This window comes from Sinohyriopsis cumingii, chromosome 4 (genome assembly GCF_028554795.1).
Source record: "Sinohyriopsis cumingii isolate HCF-2022 chromosome 4, ASM2855479v2, whole genome shotgun sequence".
NCBI lineage: Eukaryota > Metazoa > Mollusca > Bivalvia > Unionida > Unionidae > Sinohyriopsis > Sinohyriopsis cumingii.
The window spans coordinates 133,988,097-134,009,622 of NC_142964.1; the positions used below are offsets into that span (position 1 = coordinate 133,988,097).

Sequence of the window (21,526 nt, forward strand, 5' to 3'; positions counted from 1 at the left end):
TTAGGGCTATTCTACATCCATAGCTGCAGGGGGACTGATGTCTGAGACCATTGCCAATACAACCATTGACCTATTATGCATCCCTAAGCCTGCAGGGCAACTGATGTCTGAGACCATTACCAATACAACCATTGGCCCATTCTAGATAGCTTGCAGGGGAGCTGATGTCTTAGACCATTGCCAATATATCCACTGGCCTATTCCACATCCTTAGCTACAGGGGAACTGATGTTTGAGACCTTTACCAATACAACCATTTAAATATTCTACATCCCTTAGCTTGCAGGAGGCCTGATGTCTGAGACCATTACAAATGCTGGGATTGTGCTGGGCTTTGCCATTGTTGCAAATTACAGTTGTTTCCTTATTGGCAACAAAATACACCATCTGGTGATTTTTTGGGGTGACAAAGTTGTTTCGCTGTTTAAACATGTATATACAGTCTTGGGTTTGGTGTGAAGAAATTCAAATGTACCATGAAAGGAAGTCACAAACTTAGATATAAAATGCACTGGAATCTATCTTTTGTTACATATACAAATCTTTGTTCATAATGACAAACCACTCTAACAGTGCATTGTTATATCATAATCTGCTTATGCTGACACCTGGCCGGAGTACTTACTGTATGCTGTAATACAATCAAATAATCCTGCTGCTGGATTAGCTGCAATTGAGGCAGGTCAGGAACACGAATGTCTACAATCAACCAAAGGCTGTTTTATTTTACAATGAATGTACCCAGAAAAAAATAGTTTTGCTGAAACTTCAGGAAAACTTACGGTATCACCTTTGAAGCACAGATTGTTCTGTATAAATACTAACCAAACGAAGAAAAAGTTGGTCTCAATCAATGTTCTACAATTATTTGATGTTACCGCTACAGTAACAGTACTAGCATTTGTTTGGTCCTCTAAAGGTGGCATTTAGTGGTGACTTCAATAACACATGCACCCTTCATCAAAGTAAGCTGACTATAATCTTAATAAAAAAACAAAGCACCTTTTATCAAAGGAGGTCAGCACCAAACTTAAATAAAAGAAATGGAATCTGATCAATTGTTGCATTTTCCAAAGTGATTGGAACACTCTTATTGTGCAATTAAAATTTCCTTTTTGCAGGAAAATTATTTATGCTTACAGTCGCTACCAGTGGTGACATAACATGAAAATTAAATTTCAATTTTTTTGAAGCCATAGATATCTGGTTGACAGGTTAATCATTGGTGGGACATGTCTCAAAGATGTTTGTTAAACTTTTTAATTTGTTCATGTTTTCATTTCCCTTTGATATAGCTCTTCTCCATGGTAGCCTCAGAAAGATGATAGCTGTCTCCAGCTGACCAAAATCTAGGCCAATTTATGTACATGTACATGTATGTGTAGCATGTAAACAGCTAAACAGCCATGTGCTATTGGTGATAATAAATATCTTTGTGAATTGTTTATTTAGTTGTTGACACTGGGATATAGATGAGATCTAACATATGTGTATGTATTATTTATGTTTTCTAACAGTATGTGAATGATATAAAAATTATCTAACATGATCGATACTCCATTCATTGATTTTTCATACACATGATGTACAGTACTTAACACACTATGGATTCTACTACACAATTGTAAGTTTTCAATTCACAAGTGTATTTCAGACTAGTTATGTTTTCAATTAAACAAAATTTCCGTTGGTTATTTTCTCGCAATGTAAATCTTACTCAATCACCTCTCACAAATTTCACTTGAATGCGAAATTGTATTCTTTTACACACCACCCCTCAGATTAAATCAACTTAAGTGGACAATATTACTTTGGTCCCGAGGATATATTATAAAAATGGCAACATCTTTTAAAAATTGCCAACACAATATTGAGGTTGGCAATTTTTTTTGGTGACAGCTTTTGAAAGCCAGCACAATCCCTGCCAGTGCAACCACTGGTTATTCTACATCACTGAACCAATAGGGGGACTGATGTCTGAGACCATTAGCAATACAACCATAAAACTAGATGCTTTCCTCCTCATTTCTGCATATGGTAACAGTACAACTATTGATGCTGTATAACACCCCATTATTATAATATGTATCCACAGAGTATACTGCCTTCTAGTGAAACCACTTTATAATGAAGTACATTATGCGTATAACTTTACTATAACATGATAAAATGGACCACAGCTGCCTTACCAGATGAACCATGCTATAATATGGGACCACTGTACTTACCATATATACTCAGTTATAAGTCAAGTCAAAGTACAAACAACAAAGATCCTGATCTGCTATATCATAATGTGCCTTTAGATTAGGGTCTATGTTGTTTGCTCTACTGATTACTCCTTACAAACTGCATAGAACCAGATCTGCCAGCACCTTGTGACTGCAGATTTGGGTCTGTGCAGTTTGCAGTTGGACTCATCTTAAACCATATGAATATATTCATTAAAAATGTGTTTTCACATTCTTGAAAAGGTAATATCTTGCCAACCTATGGAAACTGACCTTGACATAGATATAAAAAAACTAAATATGTAATGCAAGCATGCCTTCTTTATTGGTTCCCAGAGATGTACAGGTCAAACTAAACATACTGATTCCCTTAATCTTACTAGTCAAATTAGATGAACATGATTTACTGTGTTGCCTTTAATTTTGTGTACACCTTTTAGTTATTATATTTGATATGTACAAATTATTAAAAGTAAAAATATTCATTAAAATTTCAGTAAATATTTTAACTTTACAAACTAGTAACTCCCAAAGTTCCGTGCACAATACATTATAGGGCAGAACCAATTATTGATTTGAATGGATATAGTGCACTTAAAATTTGTTTGAGTGAACATTTACAGACAATACAGTAAACTGGCTGATAGTGTTGTGGGGTCATGCCAACCTCAAGATAAGATGAACAGGACATGGATAAATGAACGTGACTCTTCAGAGTTGTAATGCCTGGGAACCAATGCCACATTGAGATAGAAGGTAAGTTAGTACATGTGTGTATATGCCACTTCATTGCAATTTGTAATTTGGGGGGAAATTACCACTTCTGTTACTACTAATAATATTACTGCTGCTACCACTACTATTACCACCACCACCACTTTACTATTATAGCAGCTGTTCTTGCTGCTGATGTTACTACAACTACTACTACTAATATTACCGCTACTTAGTGGCACTTGAAGGAATTTTTGCCCCCCCCAAACCCCCCCCCCCAATTTTTGGCTCCCCCTACCCTCACCCCACATAGTTGCAGGGGTTTCTTGGAGAGTTGCTATGCCACTGCTACTACTATTAGTGCTACCAATGTCACTACTACTACTACTATTACTATTGATGCCACTATCAATTTTAAGACATTATGCCATCAAATAAGTTATTGCATATTTGATAAATTCAATGTATAACTTGCATGTGCATGGGTATATGTGATTTTGCACCACATTCCATTTGCATACTTTATCTATCTATTTAATTAAGATTTAAATTAACCATTTTCGTAACTGTATGGAACAGATCATGGCCGTTCTAAGAGAAAATGTTTTTTTTTGCAGGCATTTACTAAGAAAAGTGAGATCACTGTGCCATCAATGAAGATAATGGATACTGTATCATCCAACTTCACAGCCAACATCTCAATATATCCCAGTGGCAACCTGACCTGGAGCAATGAGACAGCTGGACCACCAGGAGGTGGTTCCTCAGCCCTGAAAGTGGCATCAGATGTGGTAATCACCATGACATTAGTGGTGATCATGCTCGGGATGGGCTGTACCATTGAAATCAAAAACCTTGTCCATCATCTTAAAAAGCCAATTGGAGCCGCTATTGGTATGGTTGCCCAGTTCATCGTCTTACCCCTGGCAACATTTGGATTTGCACATGTCTTGAAGTTGGAACCATTGGCAGCAATTGGTATGCTGGTGATGGGTTGTTGCCCAGGAGGGTCCACATCAAATATGTTTACATATTGGGTTGATGGAGATGTCCCCCTCAGGTAAATACTGCTTTACATGCATAACAGACAAAATCCCTAGACTCCACTGATCTCTCTCACCCGCCATTTTATTGTTTGCCTGAAAATCCAATGAGTTTATATCCAATCTTGTCTTGAGATGCCGTAATGGTTAGACACCTATGTAGTGTCCACTGTATAATATGTATAAATGACATTTTTAATGATCTATTATTTTCATCTCAATTTTGTGATATATTTGTTATCAGCCAAAAAAATTTAAAAAATGGTGGTACAGTTTCTTAAGAAACTCTTCACTTTTACAGAAAAATACAATGTTGACAAGTATATGTAGACGTCTCAGTGTTTGTGTTTGTCCAACAAGCATGCATGCACTGGCCATAATCACTTTACTATGACATGTTTGTCAAACTGACATGATGCATACGGTCTAATCAGACTAATCTGCTCTCTGATTGACCATAATTGCTTTAATTATTTGAATATGACACTAATTGGAGAAGATTATATGGTAATTTTCAGTCAAATCTGTAAAACTGATAGTTTAGTGCCTTAAACACTTTTAGTACTGATGTTTGATTTATAATAATGTACATGACTGTACTCTTATACTATCACTCCAAAAGTGTTAACTTTTAAGTTTCCCCAAAGAATAACAACACATAGATGTGAACATATATCTGTTATTCACAAAGCTTCCAGTGCTGAGATAAGAAAGTATGCTTTGTATAAAAATGTAATTTTGCTTTTGGGGAATAAATAGAGATCTACATTTTAAGCTATGAACTATTTTGAATTTTTGGGACCAAGTGATATAGTTTTTAATTTACTTATATAAAATATTGTTGGTATTATGCAATTAATTTTCTACCTTTTCATCACCAATAAAATTGCTATTGATAAATACCAAACAAGTATGTTACTTAGCTATGCACTTTAAAAGTAGCTCTAACCTATGACTTTGATATGACCTTGCAGTCTCACTATGACAACACTGTCTACAGTGCTAGCATTGGGCATGATGCCCTTTAACATCTGGCTGTACAGCCGAAGTTGGACAGATGAATCACTTACAGTTCCTTACATCAATATCATCACATCTCTAGTAATGACTGTTGTACCAGCTGCATGTGGAATATTCATCAGATGGCGGTTTGCAAAAATAGCAAATTTTATTTTAAAGGTAAGACATTACAAGCATATCTAAAAAATATTCTAACAAAATTCAAATGTGTTTCACTATTAAACCAAATAACTTAATAAATATGTATCAGGAGTAGAAAAATTAATTGCCATAGTCTGGGACAGCTAAATTTTAGTTTTAGTCAACCGTGTGTATCACATTCACAGCAGAGTGGCAACTAGATTTTGATTGCCATGGTTTACAATGTATCTGATATTTTTTTTGCCAGATGTTTACTATTTTACCCCTACCTGGCATAGTCAATCATGCCTAATAATATATTTCCTGCCATCACCAGGCAATTCAGGTCTGGCTAATGCCAGATGTTATTTTCACTGTAATGGACATCACAAGCAATTCAGGGCTGGCTAATGCCAAATGTTATATTCACTGGACAGTAATGGACATCATGCAATTCAGGGTTGCCTAATGTCAGATGATATGTTCACTGAAATGGGCATCACAAGCAATTCAGGTGTGGCTAATGCCAGGTGTTATGTTTACTGTAATGGGCATCACCAAGCAATTCAGGTCTTGCTAATGCCAGATGTTATTTTCACTGTAATGGACATCACCAAGCAATTCAGGTCTGGCTAATGCCAGATGTTATTTTCACTGTAATGGGCATCACCAAGCAATTCAGGTCTGGCTAATGCCAGATGTTATTTTCACTGTAATGGACATCACCATGCAATTCAGGTCTGGCTAATGCCAGATGTTATTTTCACTGTAATGGACATCACCATGCAATTTAGGGCTGGCTAATGCCAGATGTTATGTTCACTGCAATGGACATCACAAGCAATTCAGGGCTGTCTAATGTCATATGTTATGTTCACTGCAATGGACATCACAAGCAATTCAGGGCTGTCTAATGCCAGATGTTATGTTCACTGCAATGGACATCACAAGCAATTCAGGGCTGTTTAATGCCAGATGTTATGTTCACTGCAATGGACATCACAAGCAATTCAGGGCTGTCTAATGCCAGATGTTATGTTCACTGCAATGGACATCACCAGGCAATTGAAGACTGGCTAATGCCAGATGTTAAGCTCACTGTAATGGGCATGTTTATTTTCTTGCTCTGATTAGGATATTGCAAAACAACAACTGCTGAGAAGAGACACCAGGAACAAATCTTCATTCAAATAATTACATTCTCTTTAGCCACCATTCTCAAACACATGCATGCTGAGATTATTAATTGTTTTCAATCTCCATCATGCATTGGCTTTATCAATGTACTTAGATATAGCTGACTTGTAAAGGCACTTACTTATTCATAAAATTCTATGCAGACACATTATAATGATAAATACTTACACTGTACTAGTTAGGTCTGTCTTTTCTTGTCATTTTCTTCTTTGAATTTTGGAAGCATATCATATAAGTATTAGTCTATGAAAAATGGATTTGGTAATTTTCATGACATATTCATATCCAGCACAAGAGGAAAAAAATTCAACAAACTGAAATGAAGTCAAATAATGTATAAACAAACAAGTATATTTTAGTAAATGGAAATATAAACATTTTATTGGGAAGACCAAAGAAATTTACTGGCATAAGCTTCACAATCATATCAGGAAGAAGGCTTCAAAACATTTGAAACTAACAGTAATTCTGAACTTATAATACTGACTCTATGCATAATGCAGAGAATGATTTTACAATAACACCTTACCGCTCAGGTGGCCTAAGTGGTTAAAGTGTCAGTCTTGGATGTGGGAGGTCATGGGTTCGATCCTTGGCTGAGTCATACCAAAGACTTACAAAAATGGTACTAACAGCTGCCTCACTTGTTGCTGAGCATTAAGAGGTTAGTTTTAGGACTGGTTGGCTTGGTGTCGGGATAATGTGTCTGGGTGGACATCATACTACATGATACGGCATGATGCCCCAGCACTATGTGTCACAATAAACTGTCACACTGCAGACATCGTAGTGATATGACTGAAAAATTGTTAAAGCTACGTTACAAATCCAAATCACACACACACAAATACAATAACAGTTGTAAAATGATAATCATAAATGACAAAGTGTAATTTATAGTGTTATGTATATTTAATTTGTTTGTTTTAATTTTTTTAAATTTCAATACATGTTACTATAATGTAACATTGTATGCTGAATTTGACCTTGTCCAAAACTGAGTTCATTTGTGCTTGACCTGATTGACTTTTTGTTTTATTTGTGTCAACAACTAATACATAGCTCAATTATTACCTATGTGTATGAGCTTAATATCAGGATTATTATTCTGGAAAACAAGGAGTAAATATATTGCTTTGGGTCAGGGTTTAGGAGATTCCTAAATTAATTTTACAGGTTATTGTATTGTAAGTAAACAAGGTTCATTAGATCATTCTAGATGGTTATTTTCCATTAAGTAATGTTTTTTTTAATAAAAAATGCTAATTGTGACCTGAGGTCAAGTTGAGAACTATATAATCTTGTCATTGTGGAATTTCATGCTTTAACATCTAGCACTGTCTTTGTATTAATATTGTGACCAGTTTGGACTGAATTTTATTTTCTTTAAATTATTGAATTCTGGAGAAACAAACTTATGATAAAATTCTTGGATAAAGACATTCATTGGAATTTATACTGAATTCAAACCTGGAATAATATGTCTGTGATTCAAGAAGAGACTGTTGACTCATCAGCACTCTGTAGGCTATAACAGACATGTCATGGACTTCAGTTTTGGATTTCTTTGGGACTTGTACTGAATTTTTTTCAGGACTTTAAATTATTAGGACTTGCATCTGATCCAATTCTTGGATTATTTTTGGTTTTAATTCGCAATACCATAAGTTCTTTTTTCTCATTTTCACTTTGTATTCTTGGGAAATAAATTATTTCTTAAATTTTACAAAACTTGTTGTCTTTCACTCTTTTCTGTTATTATAAGAGCATAAACTCGTAACAAATTGACAGCCACAATTACATCTTTTTTAGCTCTTACAAATTGGTTCTTTTATATCAATTACTTTGAGCTCAATGTGCATTTAGGGAAACGGACAAGTCATAATTATTCAAATCCAAATGTTGATTAAATTATGCATTTTTCATATCATTTCAAAATAAATTAATAAGTAGATTAGACAATTAGAGCTAAATGTGATTCACTGTTGATTAATCATTTTGAAAGTGACTGCATTGGGGAATTTCACAAGTGGACAACCATACAATTTTACTGGCAACAAGATTTTGCATTGGGGAATTTCAAAAGAAGAAAAACGCACAATTTTACCAGCAAAAAGATTTTGCATTGGGAGATTTTAAATGTGGACAGCCACACAATTTTACTGCCAACAAGATTTTGCAGTCTTATTGTCCAGTGGGAAACAATGCATTTTGAAAAACTATTCGACTATTTCTACCTGGAGTTAGATCTGAACCTTCTTTGTGTTGACATTGTGATCCAGTATTGTTTTTTTTATTTGGTGTTTTAAATGCAATACAGACTTTAATAATGTTATTTTTAAACATGTTTTTGTTGTTGTTTTTGATGTATGTAAGGACATATGTGTGTGTGTGTGTATATATATATATATATATATATATATATATATATATATATATATATATATATATATATATATATATATATATATATATATATCAGCACAGTCTGGCTATACTGGCTACATAAACAAGGGCAAATTCCTTAAATACAAAGTCCAAAAACCACAGATTTAAAAAATCAAAGATTGTCTCAGCTGGAACATGAAAATGGAATGCATCAAAAGAGAACATGGTTGTCTAAGTTGGTTGCCTCACGTGCCGGAGGCACATTTGGTTTATTCTACAACTCTGAGCTTGCAAGGGGTGATTGTATTATTAAATCAGATGTGTATTGGAATATTGGCTGGGTTTTTTAACCCTTGTTCACGTTTACTAGAGTTTGGTATGATTACCTCCCCTGCAATTGCGATCACCACCATTAGAGAGGGAGAGAGGCTGATAGATAAGTGATCCACGTCTCTGACATCGGTCTACTGATGGATGATGTCAGAGCCAACTGTTCAAAAGTCCAAATTTAATGTCAGTACAAACTGAGGCAGGATTTGCCAGCTGATATTTTGCAACCAAGGATTCATGGAGGTTGACAGCCAGATTCAGTCAGCCTCGCACTCAATCTGCCTCACATTCTACACTTCTCTGACACACACTGTTTAAAGTCCTATGCACTTTTTCTACATGGTTTCCCATTGTATTTGATTTGATTACTTCCACTGCAATTTCAATCACCACCGTTAGAGAGGAAGAGAGGCTAAAAGAAAAGTGGTTTGAGTCAGTCATCATTCCACTAATGAGTGACAGAGTGAACTGCCTGTTAAGGCAGCATGTGCCAACCTATATTTTTCAATCAAGAATTTATGAAGGTTGATAGCTAGATTCATCTTTGTTGTTGTTGTTGTGGGGTTTTATGCCATTTTTGAGCACACAATAGGATATGCATGGCGGCCAGTATTAATGGTGGAGGAAGAACCCGGGAAAACCACAGGAAGAACCACCAACCCATGAGAAGCTACTGGCAAGCTTTCTCACATACCCACATTGACCGAATCCTAGACTTGAACCCACGCAGACAGAGGTGAGATGGCAGTGATCCGTAACGGAGAGCGCTTTAGACCACTCGACCACTCGGGGCCCCCGATTAATCTTTGTGACAACTCCTTTGTATGCTTAACCTTACTCAATCCTACTCACATTGTGTACTTTTTCTCCACCTGTAATTCACCACCCAATCTATAATGAAGTTACATTATAATATAATGAATACTTTCACTTCCAATTGATTGATTTTGTTCATAATGTTGCAGTTACAAGTTTGAAAGCATTCACTAATCTGAACAATTCTCACTGGTTAATTTGAATAGAGGTACATGTACTCAGTTTCAAATAGAAAAAATAATATTCACTGGAGAAGGATTATAAATCTAGCAAACCCTTACTACTTACTTTCATTTGGCTAGATGATACAAACTTTTTATGAAGTTGGTTAAAAAGGAAACAAATCACACCTATCAGGGACCTGTTTATGAGATCAAGGGGTCATTGAACCTGTGAACAACCTTTGGTTTATATACCCCTTGATCTCCCCCAAAAAACAGTGACTCCAGATAGGTATTAGTTATTTCTTAAATGTGGCATGCTAGCATGCCACCATCACTGTATTTCTAAATAATAAAATTACATACACGTTAAAACTGAGTTAAATATAACGATGTATTAGAATTTGATTATTGGAAAAGTTAACTGGATTGATCTTATTACTGCTAAAGATACTACACCCCAATAAAGAATAATCTATACAAATAAATTGATTTCTTCTCTTTTTTCAGATTGGAAGCTATGTAGGAATCCTTGCAGTTATACTGACCATGACACTGGTCAGTATACTATATCCTTTCATGTACCAGTCCTCATGGAAAATTTATGTTGGGTCATTTTTTCTCCCATTTGTTGGCTTTGCTTTTGGCTACCTTGTGGCTCTGGTATTCAGGCAGGACCAGGTGCGATGTAGGACCATTGCCTTGGAAACAGGAATTCAGAATTTCCCCCTCAGCATGACATTGATTAGTTTGTCCTTCCCTCAACACATGATTCCGAAGATTGGTCTGTTTCCTTTGCTGTATGGTGTTTTTGTGCTGTTAAACAGTTGTCTGTTTGTCTTAGGATATAAATTCATCATTGGGTTCCAGAAAAGGAGAGCATCAAAGCAAGACAAGTTTATGAGTGTTCCTACTCAAGAAATGGATCATACAGACATAGTTAAGAATGGTCCCAGTGAGACTCATTTCTCAGTTTCATAAGCAATGAAAAGATCCATATGAAAGAAAATATCCAATGCAAGGAATGTCCATTGGGGGTGGGGTGGCAAATTAGACCTGTAATCAGCCGTCTATGGGTAAAATTTATTTTTTGCTGAGTAAACTAGTAACCAACCATGCTGATTATGGTATGCAACACTCAGTCTAGTGATAATTTGTAGTTTAGTAAATATTCATCAAAACATCTCATTAGTTCCAAAGTTGGTAAATATTCATCAAAATGTGTCCATTATTATAAAGTTGGTAAATATTCATCAAAACATCTCCATTAATTCCAAAGTTGGTAAATATTCATCAAAACATCTCATTAGTTCCAAAGTTGATAAATATTCGTCGAACATCTCCATGAATTCCAAAGTTGGTAAATATTCATCAAAACATCTCATTAGTTCCAAAGTTAATAAATATTCATAAAACATCTCCATTAATTCCAAAGTTGGTAAATATTCATCAAAACATCTCATTAGTTCCAAAGTTGATAAATATTCATAAAACATCTCCATTAATTCCAAAGTTTGTAAATATTCATCAAACATCTCCATTAATTCCAAAGTGGGTACATATTCATAAAACCATCTCCATTAGTTTTAAAGTTGGTAAATATTCATCAAACATCTCCATTAATTCCAAAGTTGGTAAATATTCATTAAAACATCTCCATTAATTCCAAAGTTGGTAAATATTCATAAAACCATCTCTATTAGTTCCAAAGTTGATAAATATTCATAAAACCATCTCCATTAGTTTTAAAGTTGGTAAATATTCATAAAACCATCTCCATTAATTCCAAAATTGGTAAATATTGATCAAAACATCTCCATTATTCTTAAGTTGGTAAATATTCATCAAAACATCTCCATTAATTCCAAAGTGGGCAAATATTCATCAAAACATCTCCATTAATTCCAAAGTTGGTAAATGTTCATAAAACCATCTCCATTAGTTTTAAAGTTGGTAAATATTTATCAAACATCTCCATTAATTCCAAAGTTGGTAAATATTCATTAGTTTTAAAGTTGGTAAATATTCATCAAAACATATCCATTATTCTAAAGTTGGTAAATATTTATCAGAACATCTCCATTAATTCTAAAGTTGGTAAATATTCATCAAAACATCTCATTAGTTCCAAAGTTGATAAATATTCATAAAACCATCTCCATTAATTCCAAAGTTGGTAAATTTTCATCAAAACATCTCATTAATTCCAAAGTTGGTAAATATTCGTAAAACCATCTCCGTTAATTCCTAAGTTGGTAAATATTCATCAAAACATCTCGATTATTTCCAAAGTTGATAAATATTCATAAAACCATCTCCATTAGTTTTAAAGTTGAAATATTCATAAAACATCTCCATTAATTCCAAAGTTGGTAAATATTCATCAAAACATCTCGATTATTTCCAAAGTTGATAAATATTCATAAAACCATCTCCATTAGTTTTAAAGTTGAAATATTCATAAAACATCTCCATTAATTCCAAAGTTGGTAAATATTCATAAAACCATCTCCATTAATTCCAAAGTTGGTAATTATTCATCAAAACATCTCCATTAATTCCAAAGTGGGTAAATATTCATCAAAACAATTCATTAGTTCCAAAGTTGGTAAGCAGCAGGGAGGGCGAACAGCCTCTAAATGGGTCACCCGTATTTTCGCAAAATAAGCCTTCCTGGAAGATTGCAAAAATCGTTAAAAAAATGCGATATCCAGCATAAGACAACTCCGTCGATGACAAATTGGCTTACCTGATTATCGCTGATAAGTTTTTTTCTTTGTTGTAACTTAAGGAAAATACACGATAGTGTCGGTGACAAGTTGAGAGCATCGCCCTCCCTGCTGCAATGAATTAAAAATTTATGTTATCAATAATGGCCAACATTGGAGAAGCATATACCACTAGATTAGCTCGAGAGCGATTAGAAGCAATCAAAAAATTTCTTCCTGTGAGAGATTCTGTAAGACAAATATTACAAGCGTGGCAAGAAGCACAAGTTGAATATGCTACAGGCACAGAACAATTATTTAAACCCGTTACAACAGCTACTGAAAAAGCTGCGGCGGTCACTGAAAGAGCTTTATTGGGAGATATTGAGGATGAGGAGGAAAGAAAAAAAGTAATCTTCCAATATTAAAACAGACCGCTGAGCAAGCTGAAAAAATTGCGAGGAGAACTAAACAAACAAAAAAGATTTTATGAGACCTTCCGGCTGGCGTAGCTGCAGCTCAACCTCCACCCGTTGGCGAAGAAATACTTAAAGGTATTGGACAAAAATCGTACTGAAGTTGCCGACGTGAAAAAAGAACTTGCGTCTAAACCAATAAAGGAAAATATTGGACTGATTGCAAAATTTAGGGAGGGTTTTGTCGAAGATATTAGAAGTACTAAAAGAGAAAAATTACCCGAAAAAATATTAATTAATATATTTAATAAATCTGGATCTTAAAACCCGGTTTTGAAAAAGTAATTGATGATAATCTTATTAAATGGATATATCGTATATATAAAAACAAAAAACAAGCCAGAGATGATGATTTAGAGTACAGAAGTCTTGATGAAGAAGTAAAGAGACTTTATAAAGAAACACTGAAACAACTAGAACAACAACAACTCTCCCAGCAGGAACCTTCATATCAACTTCCTCCACCTCTGCAACAGATAGAACAACAACAGTCTTCTTCACCACAGCAAGGGTCGATGTCGGAACTTAAAAGGTCTGATGAGCTACTTAAAAAAACAAAAGAAGAAAGATCACCCTTAAGACTATTTAAGAAAAGCACGAAAACATCAGAAGAAGGAGCTACTGGCCATTGTCTGGGAAGTGGTTTTATTCCCTGTCCTAACAGTTTCTTCAATGATGCACAACGGCTTGAAGTTCTCATTGGAGGAAAGCGAGCTGGAAATAACTCACCAGAAATAATTAATGAAGCAGCTGATAGCTGTCGGCGATTATTTCAAGGTGGTATCATGGATATCGATATTTACCGAGAGTTTATTAATGAGCTTGTTGATGACTATCATAGTGACTAGTTGTTAGATAAATGAATAATTAAATAAAATGATCGTACACAATTCTCATCGTGGGCCCGTACCAGTCAGGGTAATAAACTCGCGATTACCAACCTATAAAGCAACTTACGGAGATGGACTCGGTGATGTTGTTCAGGGTTTATTCAAAAGGATAGCTCCCAAAGCAATACCAATCGCAAAACAATTATCAATGAAAGCTATTGACCTTGTTCGTGATAAAGCTTCTGGCGCTATTAGTAACGTTGCCAGTAAAGCGTTTTTGGCAATCAAGGATAGACTAGCATGATTAATACGCAGACCGAAACCACAACGGTCAAATTACCAAGCACTGAAGTGATGCCTGCAGATGTCAGTAAAGTAATAAATCAAGCTGCAAATCAAAAACTAGCAGCGCTGATAAATCATGGGGCTGAACAAATAAATACGAGTCTGATATCAGAAAGTGGTTTTCGTTTTAGAAGATAACAAATTATAATAAAATGTTTAAACGTGTATCTGACCAAGCATTTGATATGGATGCACCAGTACTCAAGGATGAATCCGTGACTGATTATTATTATTATTCTTATGAGGCAGTATCGCCAAATCAACGTGGACGAATTGAATTACGAGTTCAGGATACAAGTAGATATTTGTTGCCCGCTGAAGCATTTATTGAAGTCACAGGTGAACTTGTAACAAACGTTGCCGCTGATACAGTTTATGGAGCTAATGTTAAAGCTGGATTTGTTAATAATGGGATCATGGTGTTATTTAAAAGTGCCACCTATATGATGGATGGAAAAGAAATTGAGACAATTCATGAAAATGTTGACATTGCTACAACGATTATAGGCCTTGCAAGATATTCAGATGATTATACTAGATCAGCTGGTCCGACTATGATGTTCACTAAGGATAATACTAACCATCCTGATACCAACCCGTTTCGTCACATGATGGTGACACGGGATACTGCAGCTAACCCGCAACCTGTTGGAGGGTTAGCTAGGCCAGAAGCTAATATTTTGATGCCTTATGATCCCAATCCAAATTACAACTTAGGATATAAAACGCATCAATTAATGTTAAAAGGTGATCATAGAAGATTTTCATGTGCAATTCCACTATCCCACATCTTTGGATTTTTCAGAATTGTCAGAAAGGTCATTTTTGGAGCCAAACACACAGTTGTTCTTCATCAAAAGGAAGATAATGATGCTATCTGGCGAGAAGCCGGCTCTCCTGAGGGTAAAGTAATATTATTTAAACTCGCGTTGTAGATGCCGGTAATGTCACCATCAATCGCTGAAGAACAGCGTCTACTTTCTTTTATGGATCAAGGCGATAAATCAATATTGTCGTGGTTAACGGTAACTACCGACAGTAATCAAAATCCTGTCAACGGTTTATTCACTTGGCATGTATCATCACAGCAAGGTGTTTCTGCACCGAGACACATCTTTATTGCTTTTCAACTGGCTGGACGATTAAACAATCAAGAAGCAAATCCAATGGTATTTGACAATCTTAACGTCTCTGAAGTATCTTTAAGAATAAACGGGCATCAAGAACCACCCGAGTATATAACGCTGAATTTTGAAAATAATCAAGTAGCACGTGCATATCATCGCTTGATGACATTTATGGGACGTGATCAAAACATAGATACTGGTTTACAAATATCACAACTGGATTTTACAATGACAGGTGAACTCAACATGAACGGAAACAAAATAGTGGTTTTAAGAGATCCAACATCCGACGAAGATGCCGCAACGAAAAAATATGTTGATGTTAACTACGGCGTCGTTGACTATAAAATATCCACGTTGCGGAACGAGTATGACGTTCACATAAACGCGTTTGCAAATCTTCGCAGAAACTTTAGAAAAATTAATGAAACCGCAGAAGAATTCTTTGCTACTCAGCTCACCGTTGACGCAAAACTTTCTGATATCAAAACCAATATTGACACGATCAAGCAAGCACAGCAAGATATCGTAAGTGGGATTCCTGAGATCGTTAATAAAACCAGTCTGATTAAAATCCCACCTGGAGTTACTCCCGGGCATATTACCAATATCGTATACACGGTGTCATCTGGATTTGCAACATGGTCAAAACAAAATAATACTATCAAATATACCGCAATAGTCACTGGAGTGTATAGACTGTCTGTGTTTGGTGCTGAAAAATTTGAGATTTTCACAACATATCCCTGGCAACATTCCACTGACAAGTTTTCTGGGATTGTTACTATCATATTAAACAAGGGAACTGAAGAAGAATTTATACTGGAGGCAGCCGATAAGACATTAAACGTAACATCTTACTCGTGGTGTTTGGAATTTGTAGCTGAAAAACCTCAATTGGTTACTGCATAAAATAATAAATGGTATTGACAAAGTCAACAACGAAGTCAATGACAGCATCAACGACAACATTAGATGCGCAGCAATATAGATATGATCAAGTGCGCGAATGGCAATCAGAGTTAAAAACCCTCATCGACAAATACACAACAAAAGTAGAGAAATACAAGCGACGAGCAGTCATTGTAGATGCTATAGTATACTCGGTATCCGCGTTAGTTGCATCCACCGGAGTAGTATTATCAGCGTTAATGCCAGTAACAACTGCAATCGCAGTAACAATATGTGTTTCATCATCAGCGGCAATTGCAGGTGTTTTTAATCTAATCGTGAAAAAAATATCAACATGCACGAGCACAAAATTGAACGATTATGTTATGCGGCTAAACACAGCAACAGCAGCATACTCAAAATTGTCGTCGTTGATATCATCAAGCCTCAATGATGAAACAATATCAGATTCCGAATTTGCACTAATGGTTAAGATATACGAAGACTGTACCCACCATTTAAAAACAACAAAGATAAATAATGACGGAATTACTTCAACAGATAGCCGAAAATACAAACCCAAAGAGAACTTCAATGATAACAGTAAGCTCGACTAAACCAGAATTTAGTATTAATTTTCCAACTGCGATTTCGGTAAGTGAAATCGCTCTGGCACAGTTGCGAGTATATCACAGTTGGCCCAATATCAGACCAAAATCATTTGGTGGATTACCAGCGAATAATTCATTTGTGTTTGCAAATAAAAACCGACCAGATGGTACACCCGACTGGAACGTCATTGGGATACCAACCGGGTCTTATCAAATCGAAGAAATCAATGACGAATTACAACGTCGAATAAAAAATATCACAGGAAAAGAATCCAAGATAGAAATAACTGTTCATGAACCAACGTTGTCTTCTGCAATCGAAATAAGCACCCCCGACTACGCCGTGGATATATATATATATATATATATATATATATATATATATATATATATATATATATATATATATATATATATATATATATATATATATATATATATATATAAAAGTTCGATCAGATCAGTGTTAGGATGGCCTGAAATTCTACCTGAATCACCACCGATACCACCAGAACCGAAAAAGTCTGATTATGTCACGGACAATAAATCATACCATGGGGTTTTACCATTATACGAGGAAAATTTAATTCAGCTAAAAAACGCAACGTTGGGTAGTATATTTGAATTTCACAGTAGGAATAATATCAAATGTTTTTTCGCTTACGAACGCGATCTCCACAGAGGAACAGCTAAATACATAACTATACGCCTAAATGAGATCAATGATTACTCCAAATTCATTGATCAAGAGCACAAAAGACAATTACAGCGACTACAGCAAAGTTTTCAAGAACATCTTTTTGATATAACTTTACGCAACGAAATTATTAAACAAATTGAGATAGTAAATCAGCTCGCATACGATATGGAATATTTTAACCAGCGATTAATTCAGGTGATAATCGATCATGTTGACGGCGTAACCAAATATAAGCAACAATTTTTAGACTTTTTTAGAATACCAGAGGCGAATCTACCGAATTTTAAACTTCCTTGGTATAACGCAACTGAGCTGAAAAAATCAGTCAATGACCTCATGGATGAGTTCTTCCCTGATATACTCGCAGAATGGAGAAAAACACTACCACCGGCAACTATTCTCCGGCACATCAATGACCCAGAAGGGCAAGGCCGACATGTATCCCCGGAAATCGTAAATATAACCCCTGTGGTCGCAGTGAATCTTGTGTGTGATGTCATTGATGGCAACTATAGCACGGACACGACAGGATCAAATCAAGCCCAGAAAGGATTTGTTCTTTATTCATTCACACCAAAAGAACCACCTGGATTTCTGATTGTGCAAGAGCCGATCAATCCGGTCTATCTACGATGTCATAACCCGCTGTTATCAAGAATAAATTTCAAACTAACAGACAAATCAGGCCACCTTCTGGATTTGAGGAATGAAATAGTTAATATTAATTTACTTGTGAAATCGTAAAGATCTCATCCTAAGGATTTTGTCATAAGGCTTTTATCCTAAGGATTTTGTCTTAAGATTTTTATCCTAAAAATCTACGATTAGATTTTCTTAGGTGGATGTACATTTTGCACGATTCGGAAAGTAATTACTAGTCAGAATCATGCACAAAACAAAAAAAGAAATCTGCAAGTGCGCAAAAATATTTATTTTTTACTGACAGACCCTGATTTCTAATTAATCGAGCGAGTAATATATAATGTACAAACACGTGAAGGTTTTCATACACGACAAGCAAGTACTTGAAAACTACTTCAAAAAAAATATTTACACAGTTTCTAGTCGGCCCAGTTGATCTGGTTATTGATGTGTACGGTAACGATGATTTTTTTATTGACACAATCGCAGCCGGATAAAATGCAGCGAGAACGTATTTCTATGGTCACGTGTGATAAAGATCAGATTCTAAATTACGCGCACTCTTGCATTAAATCCGATCGACTAGGGAAAATATTATCTAACTCATCAGATTGATGCAGGTCAGATTGATACAAGTAAAAAAAATATTATCTAACTCATCAGATTGATGCAGTTAAAAATATTTTTTTACTTTCGATTTCATTTCCACGTACTTGACTTCATTTCCAAGTACCCTTGATGAAATCACCTTGATTTCATCAAGGGGTCTAACTTTCGTTTTCGATAGTTTCACAATCTGACATAATTTTTCTGACTTGTCTTTCACGAGTATTAATTACCTTCCTGGCTTCATATTCTTGAGACAATGCTGATCTAATTTTTTCGATTACACGGCAGAGAGAGACAAATTCATTCAGTCGCTGTTCTTCTACTGCAGCCAGTGATTTATATAACTCCGTCTGGATTTTCTTTATAAATCTATACTGAGCCGGCAGTGTGTATGCTCTGTACTATTTTCTTTGTTGTAGTGTTTCAAAATCAGTAATGATTTTTTCAGGATTTAATTCGTCAGGTATATTAATTCCGCTTTCTTCTAACTTTTTAATAGCAGAAATTACATCATTGATATTTTAGTAATTCATTATATGATAATTATATATTTAAAAGAAAAATATTTTACATCATTATGTGAACTTCTAGGTTGTCTTATGATATCCTAGCAAGTCCAGAATGGTGTGGGGTTTTTTTTACACTAAAGACATATACATACACTATTTACCGTGCCCTCTCTAGATTGTCTTATGACATTCTAGTAGGTTTGACGGTTATGGACAGATAACATACTAAGGACAGCACAGACAGATACGGGGTTATATTCTACGCTCAACATCCCCCCAAGATCAAATGCCAGGGGTGAAAAACGTCACTCCCACGATTTGACGTTGGAGAGAGATGTACATGACGGCTTCGGCTGCCGCCCCAATTATAAAACATATTAATTGGTACCGTCGACAATATGCCTGTTACGAGACTCGAACCACTGGCATTCACAGAGTCGGGGACGAGAGTCAGCCGAACTACCACTGCACCATAGTCTAATCCAATGATATAGGATTTAAAAATTATCATATAGGTAACTGTTGACAGACAGTTAACAATTTGCAGCTGAATTTAAATTCTGAACTGGATTTTAATTCTAAACATTACCCGTGAAAATAACACCTACCTGTACTGACAATTTTTTATTTTATCAAACGCGGAAGTGTTAATGTATTGAAATAGACTGTGATGCAGTGAGTATACAATAAGACGGTTACGCCACGAACTGTATGGCTGTAAAAATAATAACTGTACACAGTTCTGCCGCGCTGGATAATATATTACCTGTAAAGGTAATGATATGTGTTGCGCAATCTCAGGGAGATAATTGCACCATTGACTTTTACACAATCGTTGCGGAGTTATCTCCGTTATCTGCATCTACATAAGAAAATAAAATCCAGCTTCCAAACTTGTATGAAAACGATGATTTGATGATTTCATCCGCAACACGTTTGACCGAACGCGAATGAATATCAAAATACTTGCCAGCCTCGGTCATTTACTGAAATATTTTCTCTTCACTGGTACTTATGTTGAGAGATCTGACAACTCTAGGAATTTTTACAAATCTACCAGTCCCTTCTCGTGCAGAATTCTCGCTCGGCGTGATAGCTTGTAGGTTAGATCATTTATTATTAAGTTTATTTTTATCTATATGATCGATCACAAGACCGTCTTCGATCTCTCCGAAGAAACACTCGTACGCAAAACGATGATTATAATAATTTCCCCCCCCCCCATCGTTGAACCTTAGATAACCAGAGTTATTAGCAACACCAACTGGTTTTTTCAACCTACAATTTCTAACTCCACCACTACGAGACGCTTCATAATCCTTGATGATAGGATGTGGGACAAATTCTTGATTCATTTATACAATAATAATGTCATTTGTATAATTTATAATTTGTCTGAAAACTTAGTTATATAATCGCGCTCACATTTCAGCGCATCATTGTTATTTTGTTTATCATAATATCTTTTAAGTTCACGATATCTTTTTCCGATACAACTCGCGCACAGCTGTGTTTTACCCCTGACTCCAATACCACATCGCAGACACGGTATTGGTCCTAAACCCCCCCTTCGGATATTTTGTGAATGTTCCCCGCAGAATTCTTTTCTACATGATTTGTTACAAGGAGTTACAGATCCCACTTTAAGCCACTTGCACTGATTGGTTTGAGGCATATATATATATATATATATATATATATATATATATATATATATATATATATATATATATATATATATATATATATATATATATATATATATATATGTATGCATGTATATGTATATATATATATATATTTTATTTAAATGTTTGTCTTAAATATATTATGGAGGAGTTTGAGAGATTATCTACAATCAAGCCCTGGAAAACTTCCAGATTCGATCTTGACAGACTAACCCCTGATTCGCGGAGGCGAGCTCTGGCTGATCTGATTGATATTATCAGGGATGCCAAAAAAGAATTTCGTGATGATGGGGCATCTCACGTATGGTCTACATTCAAAATTGTACGCGACACTGACGAAGTCAGCTTTGACTCTGTCATTGATGCTACA

The 21,526-nt window shown here is 35.4% G+C and overlaps 1 protein-coding gene across 1 annotated transcript; it reads left to right on the forward strand.

The window, feature by feature from the left end:
* Window positions 1–2,923: 2,923 nt before the first annotated feature.
* LOC149802122 (ileal sodium/bile acid cotransporter-like) lies at window positions 2,924–11,100 on the forward strand. The gene is made up of 4 exons (XM_089954392.1): window positions 2,924–2,987; window positions 3,563–4,005; window positions 4,963–5,167; window positions 10,531–11,100. The coding sequence occupies exons 2-4, from the start codon at window positions 3,599–3,601 to the stop codon at window positions 10,999–11,001; spliced, it is 1,083 nt and encodes a 360-aa protein (XP_089810518.1). The 5' UTR covers window positions 2,924–2,987; window positions 3,563–3,598; the 3' UTR covers window positions 11,002–11,100.
* Window positions 11,101–21,526: the final 10,426 nt, after the last annotated feature.